This window comes from Typopeltis vanoorti, chromosome 13, assembly GCF_054136105.1.
Source record: "Typopeltis vanoorti isolate ZY-2024b chromosome 13, IOZ_Tvanoo_1.0, whole genome shotgun sequence".
Classification (NCBI taxonomy): domain Eukaryota; kingdom Metazoa; phylum Arthropoda; class Arachnida; order Uropygi; family Thelyphonidae; genus Typopeltis; species Typopeltis vanoorti.
In genome coordinates, this window is record NC_143561.1 from 30,386,086 (window position 1) to 30,407,672 (window position 21,587).

Here is a 21,587-nt window from a genome sequence, read left to right on the forward strand (position 1 = left end):
TATATATATATATATATATATATATATATATATATATACACAGGGTGTTCGGGATAAATTTGACAGTTTCGTAAGGAAAAAGAAAATCTTCTTTGTATCTATTAAATTTAATGAATTGACAAAAAAACATTACAGGCAGAGTTAATTACAATACTATCAACAAGATTTACTCAAAATAACCACCATTAGCATCGATCACAGCTTCAATTCTGCTTCGGAACCTCGAACAAGCTGATGCTACAGTCTCCCTGGGAAGGGCCGCAAAAACTGTTTTAATTTTATCCATTAACTGGGCTTTTGTATTACTGGAAGTGCGATTGGTGTCTTTTTCAACTGCGCCCCATACAAAATAATCCATGGGGTTAAGGTCTGGGCAGTTTGGAGGCCAAACATTTGGACTGGTGAAGTCGTAGAAATTTTCAGACAACCATTTTTGACTTTTCCCAGAGGTGTGGCAAGGGGCCGAATCCTGCTGCCATACATACGGCCTACCATTGGCTACCCTTGTTATCCAGGGCTTGACTACAGTTAGCAACTCCACGAACAAAGCCCGAATTCCAATGCCAGGGTTCTTCAACACCTGTTCCTGCAGATTTGCGAGGAATTCTGCTGTACGAACGCAATCAGATCGTCTGCTAGGGATCTTTCTTCTTGCTACATCCTCGTAGTCACCATTGCAAGTCTCTAGTTCATGCCTGATTGTTTTTACTGTATTCAGGGAGCATTGGGCAGCAGTCGTAATATCCTTATTTTGATGGCGGGCACGAATCATCATGATACAAGTTATTCTCTTCCATGATTCAGGTGGGTTCCAGCTATCCATCCTTTCTGACATCTTGTATATGAATGAAGAAGGGTCCAAACTTTTAAATGAAGAGAAGTGTGTGTTAATACATGTAACTTACGGAAAAATATAATTAATTATAAATATGTCAAATTTATCCCGAACACCCTGTATATATATATATATATATATATATATGATGTTTCCTATCCTTCTTCTCCGTCTAATATGGGTTGAGTCCCCTCCTAATGAGGGGTTACTGGTGTATTAATGCAACCAGTTGGCCACTCCTCTTGAATCATTGAACCATGAATCATGAATCACATGCAGTGATTCATGATTCATGGACTGTATCCATGAATCATGAATTCTCCTTCTCCAAGTATATGGTTGCGAAGCGCATAGCCACTAGGCTAACTGCATAGACAATGTTTCCTATATCTTTCTTTAATATAATTTATTGATTTCATAATTGAAAGGTGGTGAAAAAAAAAAAAAAAAAGCAGTGTAAATCCTTACGAAAATAATATACTGAACCAGTTCAAAATTTTCATTAATAAAAACAGTAAAATTCATCCTTTTTGCTTTTTATTGTTCTTAATTATGTGTAATGAAAAAAAAAACATATCTTAAATTTCATTAAGGTGATTAGAAAAAAACTGACCGAAAAAAAAGTTCTCGAGGGGACAATTACTAAAAAAAGGTTGAAATCTGCATTAACAGAAAATATTAATCTTCTAAGTTCATTTCAAAATATAAAACTTTCTATTGTTATTTTGATCATCTGCAAACAACAGTTCCTATTATTATATTAATCCTATATCCAAGCGTAGTTCTCTACCTAGTTTAAATGCTGGTTTTATATTTTTCCCCATCCCATTTCTTTACTATTTTATCTATCTTATCAGTGGTCATAACAGGCACTTAAATGCCCACAACCTTTCCAAGCATTCTTGGACTTCACACCTGTAACTTGAGGATAAGGTGGTTAGGTCTATGCCTACCTAAGTATGTCCTATGTCTGTAGATACATGTGTTCACAGGGCCACTTTGCCTGTTCTGGGGGACGAAAAACTGAGTTTCCAGGTGAAAAAACTCCCCTACCTCTGTATGAGATCAGCTAACTCACCTTTTGTCGAAAGAGAGGCAGGTTCCTCACATCACTGACGGGAATCGAACCCATGTCTTTTCAACCAAAGGGCTTCATCTATACCAACGGAGCTATGGAGGCTCAGTCGGTATAGATGAAGTCAGTATTAAATAATAACATGTCATTCAGTATCCTCAGTTATTGCAGGCCGAGTTGTAACTTTACTGATTCTTACAGATTGTTTTAATAAATGTTCCTTATTAAAAGATTTGTTCATTACAAAGAACAGCTGGTTTAGAGTAAGTTCCATAGCTTATTTCTCGTGACATAATGATTATTGTGTATTTTGTGTATGTTTTGGCTGTTATCACTTGAAGAATGGAAGAAATAGATATATTACCTGGAAGAAATATTATAAATTTGTAAGAACTAGTGTATTGGCCAAGAAATTCTACACTGATCATAAATACTTGTTGCTATTTTTGTTGTAAAAGAAGAAAAAAATTTTAAATTGCTATATAAGTTTAGAACTGAAATTTTTAGATAGATGGTGCAAGATTTACTGACAGAATTGTACACTTTGGAAAAAATAAAAACATCAAGATACTTACTTAATTGACTAAACTTTGGCATACTGGTTAAAGAATTAGTTGACTGACTACTACCAGAATTCCTTATTAAACCATTTGCCTGGTCTATTCAAAAATAAAATAAAAATATATTAAACAATTAGTTTGTATTTCAAGACTATTCTAGAAAGTGAATAGTTTCATTATATGATATTAGAATATTAATAATACAACTTGTGAATAATAATTATAACGTAGTTTCCTATCTTTGAACAGAGAACTGACCACTTTTCTGGCCAAGTAATTATCATGTAAGCACCCAAACCAACAGGTTAAATGAAACTTGAACATAAGGGTTCAAGTTTCGTTTCTACCATGCAAAGATGCTTTGTGAATGTCTTTACATGGGAGATAAATTTTAATTACCAGTGTGAGACCATCACAACATCTGCTTACTGGAAGCTTGGAAAACATCCCTGTTTGGTCTCCGGGTTATCTAATCCATAGTACTAATGGAAATGTGTTATTGGCTAATAGCCTTTCACGAGGCAAGATTCTCACTTAAAAAAAAAAAAAACATACTTTATCACTCATTGATCTCAAACTTTCTCTTTACATTGCCCTGATTGGGTAGTCAAATGTAACAGCCAGCTACTGGAATGGCTTTAATGTTTTTATTAACTGAATATTTTGAAAGAATAATAAAATAGATAGAGGTTATTTAACAATAATTGTTTATATGCCCCAGAAGAAGGAAGAGAAGAGGATAACAATCACTTTTATAATCAGTTAAAAAGATAAATATATATAATAAAATAAATAAAAATGATTATGTAATATTAGCAGGAGAACTTAAATGCAACAATTGGAAACATGAAAATTAAAAATAATATAGAAATATATTAAAAATTGATTGACTTTGTGGTTTATAATAACCTTAAAATAAATTCTTTCTATAAACATAAAGACAGACATAAATATACTTGGACAGGAAGAGGATGGAAATCAATATTAGATTATCTTACATGAAAAGACATCAAAGTTCTCTTTAGATGTTAGAGTTCACAGAGGATATGAAATAAATAGTGACCACTTCCTCGTTAAAATAAAATTAAGATTACCATCTAAATGGCTATAAATAACAAGAATAGAAAGAAAATTTAAAATATTTGTTTATAAAATTAAATTATTAAATGACACAAATATACAATGGCCTATATGACCAAAGAATTAACCCTATTTAGATAAAATAAAACAAAATGAAGAAATAGAAATAGATACCGAATACAGCAGCAAATGAAAGCTTAGGAAAAACCAAAAAAATTCAATAAAAAGAAAAAACTCAAGATATGGGACAGTACAATCAAAGAAATAATCAAAATGAAAAGAGAAGCATATCATAAATGGTTAAGCAGTAAAAGATTAGAAGATGAAATAGAATATAAAAGAATAAGAGCCATTGCTAAAAGAGAAGTCAGAAAAAGATAGAGAATAATGAAACAAATTTGAAATATTTAATACTAAAGAAAGCGCAAAAATAAACATTGAATTGAAATTAGAATTTCTAAATTTCTATACAGAATTGTGGACAGATAAATATCTTAAAAAAGATAACTAGCAAACATTTAATGAAAATGAAAAGGAAATAACTAAAGAAGAATTAGAAATCAGCCTGTAAGAAACAAGAAATGGAAAATCACCTGGAGAAGATAAGTTACGTTCAGAATTGTATAAATATGCAGGAATAAGGTTCAAAGAAAGACTCTTATTATTCTTAAATAAAATCTATTCAACAAGTAACCCACCAACAGAATGGAAAAAGCAATACTTTAAATAAATAAAATTTAAATAATACTATAAATACTGATCTCTATCTTTAAGAAAGGTAGTAGAGATGACCCTAAAAATTATAGAGGTATAAGTATTCTAAATTCCTGTTACAAAATATATAACAGAATTTTAAATGAACTAATAAAATATTCTGAAAGCTTTATTTTAGAAGTACAAAATGGATTTAGAAAAGGACAATACAATCATGTATAGACCAGGCATTATGCCTAAAATTAATAATAGAGAAAAGAAGAGAATGCAATTTATAAACACATATTACATTTATTGACTTTGAAAAAGCAGTTGATAAAGTTAAAAGAAAGACAAATACCAAATAATATTCTAAAAGCTATCATAAGTATTATGTGAAAATAATCAATGCAAATAAGATTAAATTATGAACTATCATATCCGAGAGAAATAAACCAAGGAGTCCGACAGGGCTGTCCTCTTTCAGCAACTCTTTTTAATATATATCTAAATGAAATGATAATAAAATGGAATAAAAATTTCCATCAAAGTATTAAACTTTCTCCTACTATGAACTTAAACACTCGCCTTTTGACCAAATAATAATTATAAATTCTGAAGATAACTTACAGAAAGATATATTAAATTTAAATGAAATAGCCAAAGATTATGGAATGATAATATCAACAGAAAAAAATCAAAAACAATTGCCTTTAAAGTTCAAGATCCAATAAGAACTAAAATAGTAATAGATAAGATTTCACAAGGTATCTGGTAAACGCCTGCTAATGATAGAGGTGAAAGTTTCTTTTGTAGATGGCAACTCTGTTGTCATCTACAAAAGACAAACTATCACAAGCTGGCATTTACCAGATACCTTGCAAATGTAATTTATAACATACTTTGGGCAGACAGGCTGTTCTGTGGAAAAAAGAATTAATGAACATCGATATTATATCGAATACATAAAACCTCAAAACTCTGGTCTGGCACAACATAGTATTGACATCAGTATTCAGAGGGATGAAGCTAATCTTCTCCATAGAAGAAGATTTAAATATGAATGCCTTTCAAAGAAAGTTGCGAAGCCCTTTTACACTGGCCAAATCTGAATCGGAACAATTGTTTTTCTCTCTCTCCCCCCCCCCCCCCCCTAAAAGTTTGGGAGATTTTTATTTTATGTAAGCATCAAAAATAGCTTTTAATAATATTACTTATTAATATTAATTTCTAGTATGCACCAACAGTTTTTAATTGGTAAACCACCAGTACAAAATATCTGCACTTTCATTTCATTAAAATTAATTACTGTGGTTATCGTGTAATTTATTATTTATGTTCTACTAGTGATTATATCTGTTAAAAGCTTATAGCAAACAAATGTCGTGTGGGTAGGGTCAGGAGTAGTGCAATCTGTTGATATTCTTCTTGAACTGCTGAGATTTTAGTCCTTTGAAAATGTTTCATGAGGAAAGCTGTTCCACAGACTTGAGGTGGATGGAATGAAAGATGACTAGGAGTAGCAGTTTTAGTGAGCGTGCAGTTCAACTGTAAAGGGATATTAAACAGCAGTTGCTCAAGTTCCTGTACATCTAGCAGAAATGGGAGGCATAAAGGATGCAAGTTCTGTTGAACAATCGCCCTGGAAATATCTGTAAAAGAGACATAATGCAAAACACTGATCTTCTATAGTAAAGTGGCTGAAGAGAACTTGTAAGAGAAGTATCATTAATCAACAGGACTGCCCTTTTCTGAATGGCATCAAGAATTTTTAGGGAGGTTTCAGGTGCACCACCCCAAACATGAGAGAGCAATATCCCAATGCTGGCTGGATTTGGGATTTATCACTCTCATTCTCCTGATATGTACCCTCAAGGGGGTGCTCAGGTTACTATGAGAGCACTATATGATTAATTTTTTTATTTTTATGAAGAGCCCATCCACGAGAGGTTGATCAAACTATAGTATATTAGCACTGTGGATGGGCGATAAGGAACTTATTCATATTTGATTTGAAAAGCTATGGGTTGTATCCCTTGGGAAACACGCAATGGAAGACTATTCCAGAGGATAGCTGTGGAAGAGATAAAGAAGATGAGAAATTTGTTCTGTGGGTTTGGAATTGAATTGTGAGAGAGAGAGAGAGAGCTGGTTAGCTACATCACACATATGGACAAATTTGCAAGAGGGTGGGGGAATTATTGATGCCAACTCTGATGAACAGAGACCAGAAGTATTTATAGAAGATGCAAGGTGCAGAGACTGAACATCTGTGCGAAAGTGAATGGAGTGTATTAGTGAAAGTGAGATCAATCTAATTGCTCTTTTCTATATAGAATCCAGTATTTTCATGGCACTCTTAGGGGCACCACCACAGATATGAGAGCAGTATTTAATTGATCAGCAGATTTGTGATTTGTATAGGGTTAACAGCTATTTAGAGCTAAAGTAACACCTCGAGCAAAAGAGATAGCCTAATTTTTTGGATGCAGAGGAGGCAATAGTTGTGATATGCTTGTGCCAAGAGAGGTTAGAGTTATTCCAAGAAGATGAATCTTATCTTGAATAAAGATTTGAGTATTATCAAAGGTAAGAGTGGAAGAATGGGGTTCTTTTTTTTTTTTTTGTGGGAAATAATGCAGAGCTGTGTTTTGCTGGCATTGAAGTTGATAACGTTATTCAAAATCCATTGATGAATGCTTTGAAGATAGGTCTCTGAGGTGCTTTGCAGGGTTTGTCAAGCAAAAAGGAAGAGTGTAATGTGCTGCCATCAACAAAACAGTATACTGGATTGGCAGTCAGCTGGAAAAGATCGTTTATGTATAGAAGGAAGAGAGTTGGTGAGAAAATAGACCCTTGTGGGACCCCAGCATCAGTTATATGTGTTTTATATATATATATATATATATATATATATATATATATATATAATTAGATAATTAAATGACACAAATATACAATGGCTATATGAACAAAGAATTAACCCTATTTAGATAAAATAGGGTTAATTGCCATCCACCATCACTCTGGTCAAAAGTTGGTCTGAGCGTCTGGTCAAAAGTTGGCTACCCAATTGCAGAAGTAAGGAGACACACCGAATGATGGGAGTTTTCTTAATAGGCCTTTGCACCAAACTCAGTCAAAAGCTTTGGGAGACATCAAGAGCAACCACCAGTTGAGATTTGCCAAACCTTTCTATGGTGTTTGTCTAGAAATGGGTGATGTAGGTTAGTAGATCCTCTGTTGATTGACAGTAACAGAATCCATACCATCAGTCATATATTAGATGAAAGTCTTCAAGGTAGCATAGAAGTTGACCACTGATAGTTCCTTTCCATTACTTTAGAAAGAACTGAGGTGAAGGAAATTGGATGGCAGTTTGAAGGTAAGAATTTGTCATCTTTCTTGGGAATTATATATGGGCTAATTTTCAAACTGCAGGACCGATACTGGTCGAATAAGAAAGTGTAAATAGGAGGCATAAAGTGGGTGTCAGCTCTGGGACACAAACCTTTAGAACTGGACGGATGCAATCAGGGCCAGGAGATTCATTGGTATCCAGTTTGAGCAAAAATTTTTCTGATCTCTTTCTTGTGAAAGATTAAACAGAGCACTGAGTGCTAGGTGTTTGGAATGGTTGGAGGACATTTATCATAATTAACTATGCAAGAGTTGGAGAAATAGGAAGCCAGGAGGTTGGCTTTTTTTTTCTATGGGTAACGATGCAATAGTACCTGGGTGTAATAATGGTAAGAGTAGTGTTGGGCAGAAGTTATGGCTAACACTACATAGCTTACGGTAGAGCCTAGAAGGTATGGCTGCTGTTTGGGCAAGATGCAGGTTTCTTGCTTTTAGCTCTCTCAAAAATCAGTTTTTGATGTGGCAATAATTTTCTTGAAGCTATTCCAGGCTTTGGTGTAGGCTGTATAGGAAGATGGAGTTTTGGATTTTCAAGCCAGTTGTGGTATGCCTGACTTCTTTTGTACAGCCTTGAAACACCGATGTGAATACTAAGGCTTAGGAGATGACAATTTATGGTGGAGCGGGGAATAAATTTTTCTATGCGAGTGAGTATTATTTCAGTGATTTTTTCTGCACATAGGTTTGATTCAGGTGACTAGAAACAATAATCAGAACAAGAAAATGAGGAGTAGAAGTTTTTATTATTATTATATGACACCGCCAGGGAGTCCAAAGACTCATCGAGGGTGGGCACCTACTCTACATCTCTCTGTCTCCACCACTCAATCCACCAACTACAATGAACCACAACTACATCAACTGCCCACCACCACTAATATTTTCACACATGGCAGATTCAAATCCACAGCCTTTTGGCTGAAGAGCAGATACAACCCTCTAGTTGCCAACTAGACTCAAAATCAAGCCTTCCTTTGTGTGGCCATGGTGTGCAAACGTCACATCCACTGAGCTACACAGGATCTGTCTCCACCAATCAATCTACCACGTTGTGACGATCATCCCACGTGGCTTTCCAGTAATGGCAAACAACGTGTGGATGCAAGTGTTTGTGAATGTGTTGCTCCATGGGGAAAGATCTGCACTACATTGTGGTTTGTGCTGCCTAGAAGGCAGACAAAATCCACAATACACTTAGACGGCCCACTGGTGAAGAAGAAATCCAAAGTATTTGGGAAATGGTTCGGAATGTCTGATATTCTGGTGGGAATGTGAACAATTTGGGATTGCAAAAGTCTCGTCTCTCTAACTGCTTGATCGGTCTAGCTGGCTGCTTGCATCCAGCTGCATCCAGTCATCTTCCTCAAAGACTTCATTGTAAACAATGAAGTCTTTGAGGAAGATGACTTCACTGTTTGGAAAGTTGGAGTAGAGAAAATCAAGATTTAAGGAAAAGTGATTGAAGAGTTCAGTGATTGTTGGCATTAGGAGAGTGGTAGACAGCATATGAATTTGGTAGAATGGGATAGGGTAGTGTAATTTTTAGCCAAAGGAAGTCAAACCTGGAGATTCCAAGTCAGATGCTTTCTCTGGCATGGTATACTGGGGTGAACATATGTGCAGATCCCCACCTGTAATGTGAAAGAAGTTAAAGAGTGTGCAGGAAAGCAGAGATGAGTAATGTTTGAGAAGGTTAAGATTTGAGTTTCTGTCAGGAAGAGTAGGTGAGGTTTTGCAGACTGAAGGTGGATCATTTTATGAAATGGATCTGGAAGGTTCTGTGAAGTTTGTTTTTGACCACATATTCCCTATGCAATGTTTGGGATCAGCTTTTCATACTGGTTGTTTACAGAGTTTGATTTTCTCATTAGTATTCCTTCTTTGTAACTGATTATCCATGTTGGAGTTTCTCTTCCAGTTCTTTTCTTAATTGCTGCCTTTTTTCACACTGTGCATAGTTCAGATCTGGCTAAATTTGTACATGTGATGCTAGACTGGTGCCTTCCAACTTGCTGTTCATCACCAATATAAATGCCGATCAGCTTGCGGGTCACTTTTATAAAGTGTGAGAAGTTTGTTCTGCCTCTCCATGAGATTGTGGGCTCGAAACAGTAACACCTAACAATTTTATTACGGTTGAAATTGCATCATTCACAGAGCTTGCAAACATCATTTAGTGCTGGGTCAGTTTCTGAATGGAAGTTTAGGATGATGGCATTTTACTTATTTTCTGCCTTGATCATGAACTGATAAAGCAATAAGATCGTGAGGCTTGCTGGCATTGTCTGTGGTAGGCATATTAATATTTTACATTATTAAATCACGTTATATTTACATTTTAAATTTACATGAATTTAATTAAATTAATTTTACACTGCAATGCAATTTGCACTCCAATATAAATTTAATTGAATTAAATTTACATTGAAGTGCTCAAAAGTAATACACTAATTTGGAGGATAATTGTTGATAGGAGATTAATCATTAATCTCCTATCAACAATTATCCTCCAAATCAGTCCATTACGTGTGAGCACTTCAATATTCTCAACAACTAACGTTTCGTGTTTCTAAGGCACTCGTGACTGAATCAATCTACCACGATCTTGGTCTCCCTATGGATCTCTTTCCGGCTATCTTGGCATCACCTTTTGTCATCCATTCTATTTATGTGGCATTACCGCCTCAGATTAACTTTCTTGACACATTCTTGAATGCTAGTAATGTCAAGTTCCTTTCTAATATCTTCATTTTTAATATGATTCTGCCATTGGTTCACTCTCCTAATTTTTCTTGGAACCCTCATATCTGCGGTCTCTAGTCTTAGATTTATTTCTAACCCTACTCTCAGATCCATAACTTAAAACTGGTTTGAAAACACTATCTTGTATACTGCTAGTTTGGTGTTTTGGTTAATTTCACTCTTATTCTATATAAATTTATTGAATTGGTTACCCACCTTACCAGTTTTGTTTATTCTTTTGTCTATTTCCAGATTTAACTTGCCATCTTCACTAAAAACTGTGCTTAAATAACTGAAATATTATACTTGTTCTTAGGCTCTCCATTCAGAATGCAGCTGATGTTCAATATTGCAGTTTATAGTTTTGGTCTTTTTATTGCTGATTTTCATGCCAAATTTGTTACAAATGTTATTCAAGTTAGTTAGAGAATCCTGGAAACTTGCACTATGTGTTTAGGAGCACACCATCTACATAAAGCAAAGATGCTAAGTTGGACATGTCCAATTCTAATATCAGGCCTAATGCCATTTTCTTTCATAATGTGATCCATATAGATAATGAATAAGAGTGGAGATAATGTGCATCCTTGTCTTAACTCCTGATTTTACATCAAACCATTTTCCTATATTTCCTTCAATTCCAGCAGCTGACCAACAATTAAATATAGACTATGTATTGCTCTGTATAATGTTCCATTCACCCCATATAACTGTAGTGTTTTGAAAAGATTTTCCCTGGGAACTTTGTTATATGCCTTTTCTAGATCTATAAAACTTAAGTACAGATCCTTGTCATATTCCCAAAATTTCTCTTATTTGTCTTAAAACGAAAGTCTGATCTTGACAACTACTATTGACAACCACATAGTAGAGAAATTCCTCTATTATCCTCATGTTCAGCTTTATCCCCCCCCCCTTTTTTTTAATAGATGAGTACTATGAGAGCTCTACTCCAATCAATGGGAATTCGACCTCTGACCAAGTCCTCTGAATTATGCAGTGTAGCCACTGCAAAACTTTTATACTTCCATACTTAAGCATGTCTGGTTGAATATCTCTTCCAGCTGCCTTTCCACATTTCAAGTTTCTGATGGTTTTTCTACCTCAACTGTAGATATGTACTCCTCTTTGCATTCATTTTGAAAATTTTCTAGTATGGTTCTGTCACTGCTCGGTCATTTAATAGTCTTTCAAAGTAATTACTCCAGACATCTAGGATATCATTAGCTTTAGTTTTCATGTCATTTTTATCATCTTTGATTCCTTTTACTGTACTCTTTCCTCCATTTCTTCAATTGCCTCCAGAATATTTGGCCACCATCCTGATATTTAACTTTTATATTCTTACCAGTCTTCCCATGACATTTGTCTACTTTTACACATATCTTAGCTCTCTTACAAAATTTTTTCTCTGTATTCTTTTAGGGCATTTGCCAACTTATTTGCTAGGAACGCTTTTTGGTATGCTTTCTTCTTTTCCAGAAGTACTTCTTCAACTTCTTGCATCCACCACAGTTTTCTTATTTTTCTATCTTTGAGGACAACTTCAACACATACCTACCTAGCTGAATCAATGTCTTCAAAGTTTGCCACTGAGACTCCAAGGTCTGGTTCTTGTTTCCAATGTTTCATTTTTTCTTCAATGTTTGTATAATCGAGTCTACAGGTTACACATAACAGATGCTCAACTTTAATTCTTTTAAAAACTTTTTTTACATACTGTTCTTTTAACCCCCCCCCCCCAACTGGCTAGGATGTCTACAGACGTCCAGCTAAATATGAATATGATTCTTTAACACCTATTGAATAACATGGATAAGAACTTCAATTCAGTCTCACAATTTATCCAACTCAGCCGGTAAGTGTGTTAATGTGATATCTATTTTTATTCTGTTTAGTACTAAGTAACGGTCACTTCGAATTTTAAATCCCCTATACACTGTTGTATCCTGAACAAGAATGATGATATCACTATCAACAATGACTTAGTCAATGTGGTTTTCTTATTTCGTGTCTTCTCTCCACGTGAACTTGTGCACATCTTTCTGTTGAAACATGGTGTTACTAATGACTAGTCTGCGTCCTAATCAGAAGTCCAATAAATACTTACCATTATTATTAGCTTTCCCCTTTTTTTCCAAATTTTCCCAAAATGTTCCTATATGCTTGGTGGGATTCATTTCCTACTCTACTGTTCAGATCGCACAAAGATCACTTTTTTCATTTTCTTTATGTCAGGTGGCTGCTCTAATGACTCAAAAAATCCCTCCACTTCTTCCTTTAGAAGAACGTTCTGTGGGATCATAGGAACAAATAAGTTTCATTGTCCATTTTTGCCATTTTGAAGTTTACCCACATCGCTTTACTTGAAACTACCTTCCAATCAAGGAGTTTATCTTCATGTTTAGTGTTGAATGCTATCACTATTCCTTTCTTTCCTTGATCATTACTGCCTGAAAATACACCTTATACTTATTTATTAATATCTTACCTATTTTTGTTTTCTTTATCTCGGTAATGTCAATTATGTCCATGTGGTACTTTTCCAATTATTCTGCAAGTTCAATTTCTTTTCCATTAACCACCTTACCAGCCATTATGGATCAAATACGTATCCTCATACGCTTCATATCCATCATATATTTCAATGTAATATTACAATTTTAATACGCACTTTGCATCCATGATAACCTTCATGTCTATAGACATGCTTTCTTTATCTCGGTAATGTCAATTATGTCCATGTGGTACTTTTCCAATTATTCTGCAAGTTCAATATTTCTTTTCCATTAACCACCTTACCGGCCAATATGGATCAAATATGCATCTTCATACGCTTCGTATCCATCATATATTTCAATATCTATATGATGGATTCAATATAATATTAATGGTATTACAATTTTAATATGCACTTCACATCCATGATAATCTTCACGTCTATACACATCTTGGCCTAACTGTTAGTAGAGTGGTTAATACTCCTTATAATGATGTTCTTATTCTCTTCAGGTCTTCTGATACTAGTTTATTCTTCTTTTTCTTCTAGATGTTAAGTTTGAGCTTGTTCCATCAAGGATTCCCTAATGAAAACAGCAGTGCCTTGTTTAACCTGGTGATGCCCTAGCTGGCATGAAATTTCATGTTGTACTAACATATGCATTTGTGGTTTAAGCCAACAGAAAGTACAATTTGGTCGGCTAAGTCCCAAATTGACATCCCATCTTGTTTGTTTAGTATCCATCAGATATTTTAGATAGCTTACTAACAGAGTGCACCATGTGAAAGTGAAGATTGAACATTAGATCAGAAGGCCTAATCAATTCTCTGCATCCATTGAAGGCAATGTGTAGGCCACCTCCCAGTTATCTGGCTTTGATCCATAAACAACCCATTGGAATTTACAGAGTAAGTAACTGTTAGTAGAGAACTCTTGAACAGAAAAGAATGCCAAGTTTTTTGGAAGTTGATGACATAATAGAAGTAATATGATTGTGCCAGGAAAGGTTTGAATTAAGAGTCAGTCCAAGAAGAGAGATTTAGTCTTGACTGTTGAGCTGAGCATTATCAAAATAAGTGGAGAAAATCTGAGATCTTCTGCACAAGAAAAAAAGCAAAACTGTGTTTTGGAAGCATAGAAGTTGACCGGACTGCTTTCATCCCAATCAAGGTTCAGGCCATTTATTTATTACAGATCTTGAAGCTCGTTTGATCACTGCAAGGCTTGTCATATGAGTAGGAAAAAGCAGAGTGTGCTATCATTAGCAAAACTATGCATAATGTATGCAGTCAATGAGAGCAGGTCATTTATATAAATCCAGAAGAGAGTGGGTGATGCTAATGAAGCTATTCACCCTTCTAATTCCTGCCTAATCCATCTGACTCTAGGTACACATTCAGATACTGCTTTCTTCAAACACTGCTTGACCCCCACTCATCACCAACATCTATCCCCTCCAAATTCTTATGCCATTGCTCTGTTGAAAGCTGTCTCCTCAGTTTGCCATAATCACCCACTTTGTAATTCCACATATACCCCTTCTTAATAGAAAATTTTTCATGTCTGACAATCTCCAAGGTCAAGACTACATGATCACCTTCTCTAAGCATAGGCAGCAAAACTAGATTGGTCAGTGTTAAGTTCTCTGGTGCAGTGATCAGATTCAGCACTCTTGAACCTTGTGTCCCCTCCATTACATGTCATCAGGTAATTATCTCTCAGCAACTGTAAAAATTCCATTTCTTTCCCTGCCTATGTCCATTCCTCCTCCCAATCTATGTCCCATAGTTGAAATGTTCCATAATAATTACTCAACCTGTACTAATCATGCTAATTTCCAAGTGCATGTCATCTACATTCTTCCTTAATTCTCCCTGGATTATATTCAGGTCGCTCATTGTTCTCTGATTTCGTTGAAATATCAGCAATATTAACTAAAGGTTATTCCAATTAATATATATTCTATTTTATAATTTTCTTAAATAATATAGTTTAAAGATGGGTAAACTTTTAACTGATTTCAACATATTTCTGTTATGCTTAAAAATGAATTTCCCAATACATAATTAAAGGGACAATCTGGCAGACAGATGTATCATTTGAAAAAAACAAAGTAGAATACATGGCCAATAAAGAAAGTTCTCCTTTAGTCTTCAGTACTACTACTCTGTGTACACTCAGATCTTCATCAGGATTTGTGACCATTCCTTGTTGGAGACCACACTTTTACTCATTCCAGCAGTTATTGAAAGAGTAAATGTCCAATTATCTTATACAACAATTTAGCATATTTGCTAAACTCTATATGATTAAATCTGTAAATGTGATTAACAAGGCCTCTAAACAATGATGTTATCAAATATTTTATCATGCTCAAGAATTAGGAAAATTTTGCTATCATTTTTGAAGATGCCATCTGTGAGACAGTGTGGAGTGATAATGAAGCACATTATGCCCAGATAACATGGATACTCATGTCTGAAATATTACTATAACTTGTATTATCACAGTACATCGTACTATACAACCTCCTATCACTGACAAGAAAAGTGATGCCTTACTACAGGAATTGTCGTACATTAATCTGTGATAATAATCTATAAATTCTTTGTAGAGTCTCCAATGAATAACTGAGGTTGAAATAAACTCCTGTGCTGTGAAGAATACCATCCTTCTTCCATGATCATACACTGATTTGACTCTTTTGTTTTAAATCATATTTACACACACTACAGAAATTAAATTTATTAGTCACAAAAAAAAAAAAAAAACGGTGTTTAAGGGGGTCAAAGCTGTATAACTGAAAGGAGACCTCCATATACCTTTTAAAGGAATGCAGACAACCCACCAGGGCTTCGGACATAATCTCTAATTCTCACCTTCTCGTGGTGCACCCTGTTGGGTATCTACCGACATACTGAACGAACGAGGATAGGCTGGCAATTTGGGATTTAGCTGACCAAATTGTATTCTTATTGGCTTAAACCAAAATACAAAATGATGGCAAAACATGACAAAATTTCATGTCGGATGGGGCATCGCCCAATTAAACAAGGCCCCCCCCCCATTGTTTTTGCCAGAGAACCAGGGTGAACAGAGAAAAGTCAGCTACTGAAACAAATCTGAAAACACCCCAACTCAACATCACCAGAGTTAAGGATCAGTACTATCAACGTAAGAAGCCTGAATGGCAAAGAAATGGAACTAGCTGAGGAATTAGATAAGTACCAGATTGATATAATAGGGGGGGGGGGGTGACTGAAACAAAAAAAGACAAAAACTGGCGAGACCTTTCTGAGCAATAAATACAAAATGTTATATTCAGGCAATGACAATCAAGGGAAAAGAAGGAGTAGCCATAGTATTCAACACTAAATACAAGGCTAATCTTCTTGAATGGCAAGCAGTATCAAATAGAGTGATATGGGCAAATATCAGAATGGAGAACTGGACAATGAGACTTATTTGTGCCTATGGTCTCACAGAAGGCTCTACTAAGGAAGTGGAAGAATTTTTTTGAGGCTCTAGAGAAAGCTGTTGACACAATGAAAAAAGAAAAGTTGGTCATTGTTGGGGATCTAAATAGCAGAGTAGGAAGCGATTGTGAGACATGCAAAAATATTTTTGGAAAATTTGGAGAAAAGAGCAAAGCTAATAATAATGGCAAATACCTGTTGGATTTCTGCTCAGGACATGGACTGGTTATTACTAACACCATGTTCCAACATAAAAATGTACAAAAATTCACATGGAGAGAAGAGGCAAGGAATAAGAAAAGTCTCATTGACTATGTTATTATTGATAGTGATGTTTTCTCCCTTGTGAAACACCAGAGTGTACAGAGGATTTGAAATTGGAAGTGATCACAATTCAGTCTTGAGCAGGATAAAATTGAATTTCATATTGAAAAGAATGACATGTAATAAACTTTTAAAGCGAATAAAAGTTGAGCAGCTCTCAGATGTGAGCTGTAGACTAAAATCCACAAAGATTATTGAAGAAAAAATGAAAGAGTTTGAGAACAGGAACCAAACCTTGGAGATTCAGTGGCAAACCTTGAAGAATACCCTGATTGATTCAGTCAGAGAGGCATGTGGTGAGGTTGTTTACAAGGATAGAAAATTCAGAACTCCATGGTGGACTCAGGAAGTTAAAGAGGCAGTGAAGGAAAAGAAGAAAGCATATCAAAAGTTCCTAGTAAATAAGTCAGCTGCTGCTCTTAAAGAATACACAGACAAATGTAAGAAAGTGAAACACTGTGTAAAACTAGCTAAACAAAAGTCATGGGAGGACTTTGACAAGAACATAGAAAATAATTATCAAGAAGGTGGCAAAATATTCTGGAGGTTGTTGAAGAAGCTCAGAAATGGAGGAAAGAGTGCTACAAATTATGTTGGAGGTTTAATGAATTTTTTTACAACACTCAAAAAGAATTGAAATGGAATTTAATACTTCCTATATTTCGTCCTAGTCACTAGGACATCTACGGAGATTACAAAAACAATTAATGTAACATGTACACAAAAACTTACAATACTAAGCCCAACCACGTGGGTGACACTAAAGTCCTATCTAGGTGGAGCGCCCTCTAAGGGCAGTCGTAGGTGGCCTGAAATGTAAGATGGGACCTCTGGTGATGAGTGTTTCCCAAATCTTCGGAAGCTTAATGCAACCATATTTATTTAGATTTGGTTGGTTTCTGAGAGCTGCTGCTGCTTCTAAGAAAAGTATCTCTTTCTTGAATTTGCTGTGGTGGAGTATGGTGGTTTTCTTCCATGATTCTCTGTGGGTGGTGTCCAATACATGATCAGTTGATGGCAAAGGAAAAGAGATCTATGACACTTTATCTCTCTTAGAAAACGTTTTTCCCCTCTGACATCTCAGATCTCTTTTCCTTTGCCATCAACTCTGGGTATTTCTCTTGGAAGAACAAAATCTACAGGCAGATAGAGGGAACCGCCATGGGTTCCCCCCTCTCACCCCCCATACAAATTTCTATATGGAAGATTTCGAAAAACGAGCCTTAGACTCAGACCCACCCAAACCGTCTATCTGGCTAAGATATGTAGATGATGTGTTCTCTATTTGGCCTCATGGCCCAGACACGTTAGACTCCTTCCTCAGTCATCTCAATAGCCTACATCCAAGAATCCAGTTTACTATGGAAAAGGAAAAGAACAATTGTTTACCTTTCCTAGACACCTTAGTCACACGCCTGCCTAATGATACACTTGCCTTCACTGTATACAGAAAACCCACACACACAGGCAGATACATCCACAAACTCTCCCACCACCACCCCTCGCAACAATATGGCATCATTAAAACTCTTACCAAGAGCGCTCACAATCTTTGTTCCAGTGAAACCGCCCTCACTACTGAGCTTAACCACATACACAGAACTTTCCTCTCCAATGGCTACAGCGAACACAGTATCAAAAAAATAATCAATTCCTCCCCCATTCCCCGTCCCTCTCGTCAACAAGATTTTAAAAATGCCATCACCATACCCTGCATCCGTGGCACTTTGGAAAAAATAGCCTAGATACTAAAAAAGTATAACCTACACACAGCATATAAGCCCTACCGCAAACTTGCTACCCTTATCCGGTCTACGAAAGATCAGCTCCCTCCTCTCTCTCTCTGCCTGGAGTTTACAAAGTACCCTGTTCCTGTAAGCTTGCGTACTTTGGACAGACAGGCAGATCAGCATCCATCCGCCTGGAGGAACACAAGTCGTACATCGTTAAACACAACTACGGCCATTCAGGCTTGGCTGATCACGTGTTGGACACCACCCACAGAGTATCATGGAAGAAAACCACCATGCTCCACCACAGCAAATTCAAGAGAGACTTTTCTTAGAAGAGGCAGCAGCTCTCAGAAACCAACCAAATCTCAATAAATACGGTTGCATTAAGCTTCCTAAGATTTGGGAAACACTCATCAACAGAGGTCCCACCTTACATTCCAGGCCACCTACTACTGCCCTTAGAGGGTGCTCCACCTAGATAGGACTTTAGTGTCACCCACGTGGTTGGGCTTAGTATTGTAAGTTTTTGTGTGCATGTTACATTAATTGTTTTTGTAATCCCCGTAGATGTCCTAGTGACTAAGACGAAATATAGGAAGTATTAAATTCTATTTTAATTCTTTTTGAGTGTTGTAAAAAAAAAAAAAAAAAAATCCATTAAAACTCCAACATAATGTCCTCACGGTACTTAAGCCTCTACACAAGAGTGCTACACAAGGAATTAGAGATGATAAAGATGACATGAAAATAGGAGAAAAAATATCCTTGCTTGAAGTATGGAGTAATTACTTCGAAAAATTGCTAAATGAAACAAGCAGTGATAGCACAGTGGTAAAAAACACTCAACAGGCATACAGTCAGAAATATATGTCCATACTTGAAGTAGAAAAAGCCATCAAAGGCTTGAAATGTGGAAAGGCAGCAGGAGTAGATGATATTCAACCAGAGATGCTTAAGTATGATGATATAAAAGTATTGCAGTTGCTGCACTGCATAGTTCAGAAGGCTTGGACAGAGGGACGAATTCCTGATGATTGGAGTAGAGCTCTCATAGTATCCATATATAAAAAGGGAAATAAAACTGAATGTGAGAATTACAGAGGTATTTCCCTACTGAGTGTTCATGGTAAGATTTATGCTAGTATACTTGAGAAAAGGTTGAGAAGAATTGTGGAAGAAAAGCTTGGTGAAGAACAACAAGCTGGATTTAGGCCAAATAGAGGCTGTCAGGATCAGATCTTCACTTTATGACAAATAGTCGAGAAATTATGGGAATATAACAAAAGATCTGTATTTAAGTTTTGGCGATCTGGAAAAGGCATATGACAAGGTGCCAAGAGAGAAGCTATTCAATACGCTACAATTACAGGGTGTTCGGGATAAATTTGACATATTTATAATTAATTATATTTTTCCGTAAGTTACATGTATTAACACACACTTCTCTTCATTTAAAAGTTTGGACCCTTCTTCATTCATATACAAGATGTCAGAAAGGATGGATAGCTGGAACCCACCTGAATCATGGAAGAGAATAACTTGTATCATGATGATTCGTGCCCGCCATCAAAATAAGGATATTACGACTGCTGCCCAATGCTCCCTGAATACAGTAAAAACAATCAGGCATGAACTAGAGACTTGCAATGGTGACTACGAGGATGTAGCAAGAAGAAAGATCCCTAGCAGACGATCTGATTGCGTTCGTACAGCAGAATTCCTCGCAAATCTGCAGGAACAGGTGTTGAAGAACCCTGGCATTGGAATTCGGGCTTTGTTCGTGGAGTTGCTAACTGTAGTCAAGCCCTGGATAACAAGGGTAGCCAATGGTAGGCCGTATGTATGGCAGCAGGATTCGGCCCCTTGCCACACCTCTGGGAAAAGTCAAAAATGGTTGTCTGAAAATTTCTACGACTTCACCAGTCCAAATGTTTGGCCTCCAAACTCCCCAGACCTTAACCCCATGGATTATTTTGTATGGGGCGCAGTTGAAAAAGACACCAATCGCACTTCCAGTAATACAAAAGCCCAGTTAATGGATAAAATTAAAACAGTTTTTGCGGCCCTTCCCAGGGAGACTGTAGCATCAGCTTGTTCGAGGTTCCGAAGCAGAATTGAAGCTGTGATCGATGCTAATGGTGGTTATTTTGAGTAAATCTTGTTGATAGTATTGTAATTAACTCTGCCTGTAATGTTTTTTTTGTCAATTCATTAAATTTAATAGATACAAAGAAGATTTTCTTTTTCCTTACGAAACTGTCAAATTTATCCCGAACACCCTGTATATGGTGTCAATGGGGCATTATATCAAGCATTACTTAGTCGTCATTTGTGTTGTAAATCAGTAGTTAGGATTGAAGGAAGTACATTATCACCTCTTTTATTCATTATCTATATGGATCATATTATGAAGGAAAGTGGCATTAAACCTGATATCAAAATTGGAGATGTTAATGGCATCTCTTTGCTTTATGCAGACAACGTTATAGTTCTAAATAAATCTGCTACAAGTCTGCAAGATTCCCTGACTAAATTGAATAACTGTTGTAATAGATATGGTATGAAGGTCAGCAATAAAAAGACAAAGACAATGAAAATAGGCAGAATCGTTGAAAATGTCAACTACGTTCTGAACGGAGAACTTGTGGAACAAGTAAAACGTTTCAGCTACTTAGGCACGATTTTTAGTGAAGATGGTAAATTAAATATGGAAATAGACAACAGTCAACTGAATAAATTCATATGGAATAAGAGAGAAATTAGTCAGAACACTAAATTAGCTGTATACAAGACAGTGTTCAAACCAGTTTTAACTTATTGATCTGAGAGCTGGGTCAGAAGTAAAGCACTTGACCAAAGACTAGAGCTCTCATATGCCATATCTGTGGTCTCATAGATCACAGATATGACAGTCCTGAGAAAGGTTAGAGGCGTGAACAAATGGCATCAATGACAATATCATATTAAAAATGAGGATATTAGGAAAGAACTTAACATTGTCAGCATCCAGGAACGCATTAGCAGAGCTAATCTCAGGTGGTATGGTCACTTAAACAGAATGGGCAAGGAAAGATTAGCGAAACAAGTGTTCTCCGCCAGGTTGGCAGGAAAATGACCCAGGGGAAGACCAAGATATAGGTGGATTGATA

At 36.0% G+C, this 21,587-nt stretch overlaps 1 protein-coding gene across 2 annotated transcripts in view; it reads right to left on the reverse strand.

Moving 5' to 3' along the window:
- Eaf (ELL-associated factor) overlaps nt 1-21,587 on the reverse strand; it is a 184,923-nt gene that overhangs the window by 16,389 nt on the left and 146,947 nt on the right. For both annotated transcript variants that reach the window (XM_090402777.1, XM_090402776.1), the window contains one exon: nt 2,486-2,569. In XM_090402777.1, coding sequence (XP_090258903.1) covers nt 2,486-2,569 — 84 coding nt within the window. The remainder of the gene's footprint in view (nt 1-2,485; nt 2,570-21,587) is intronic.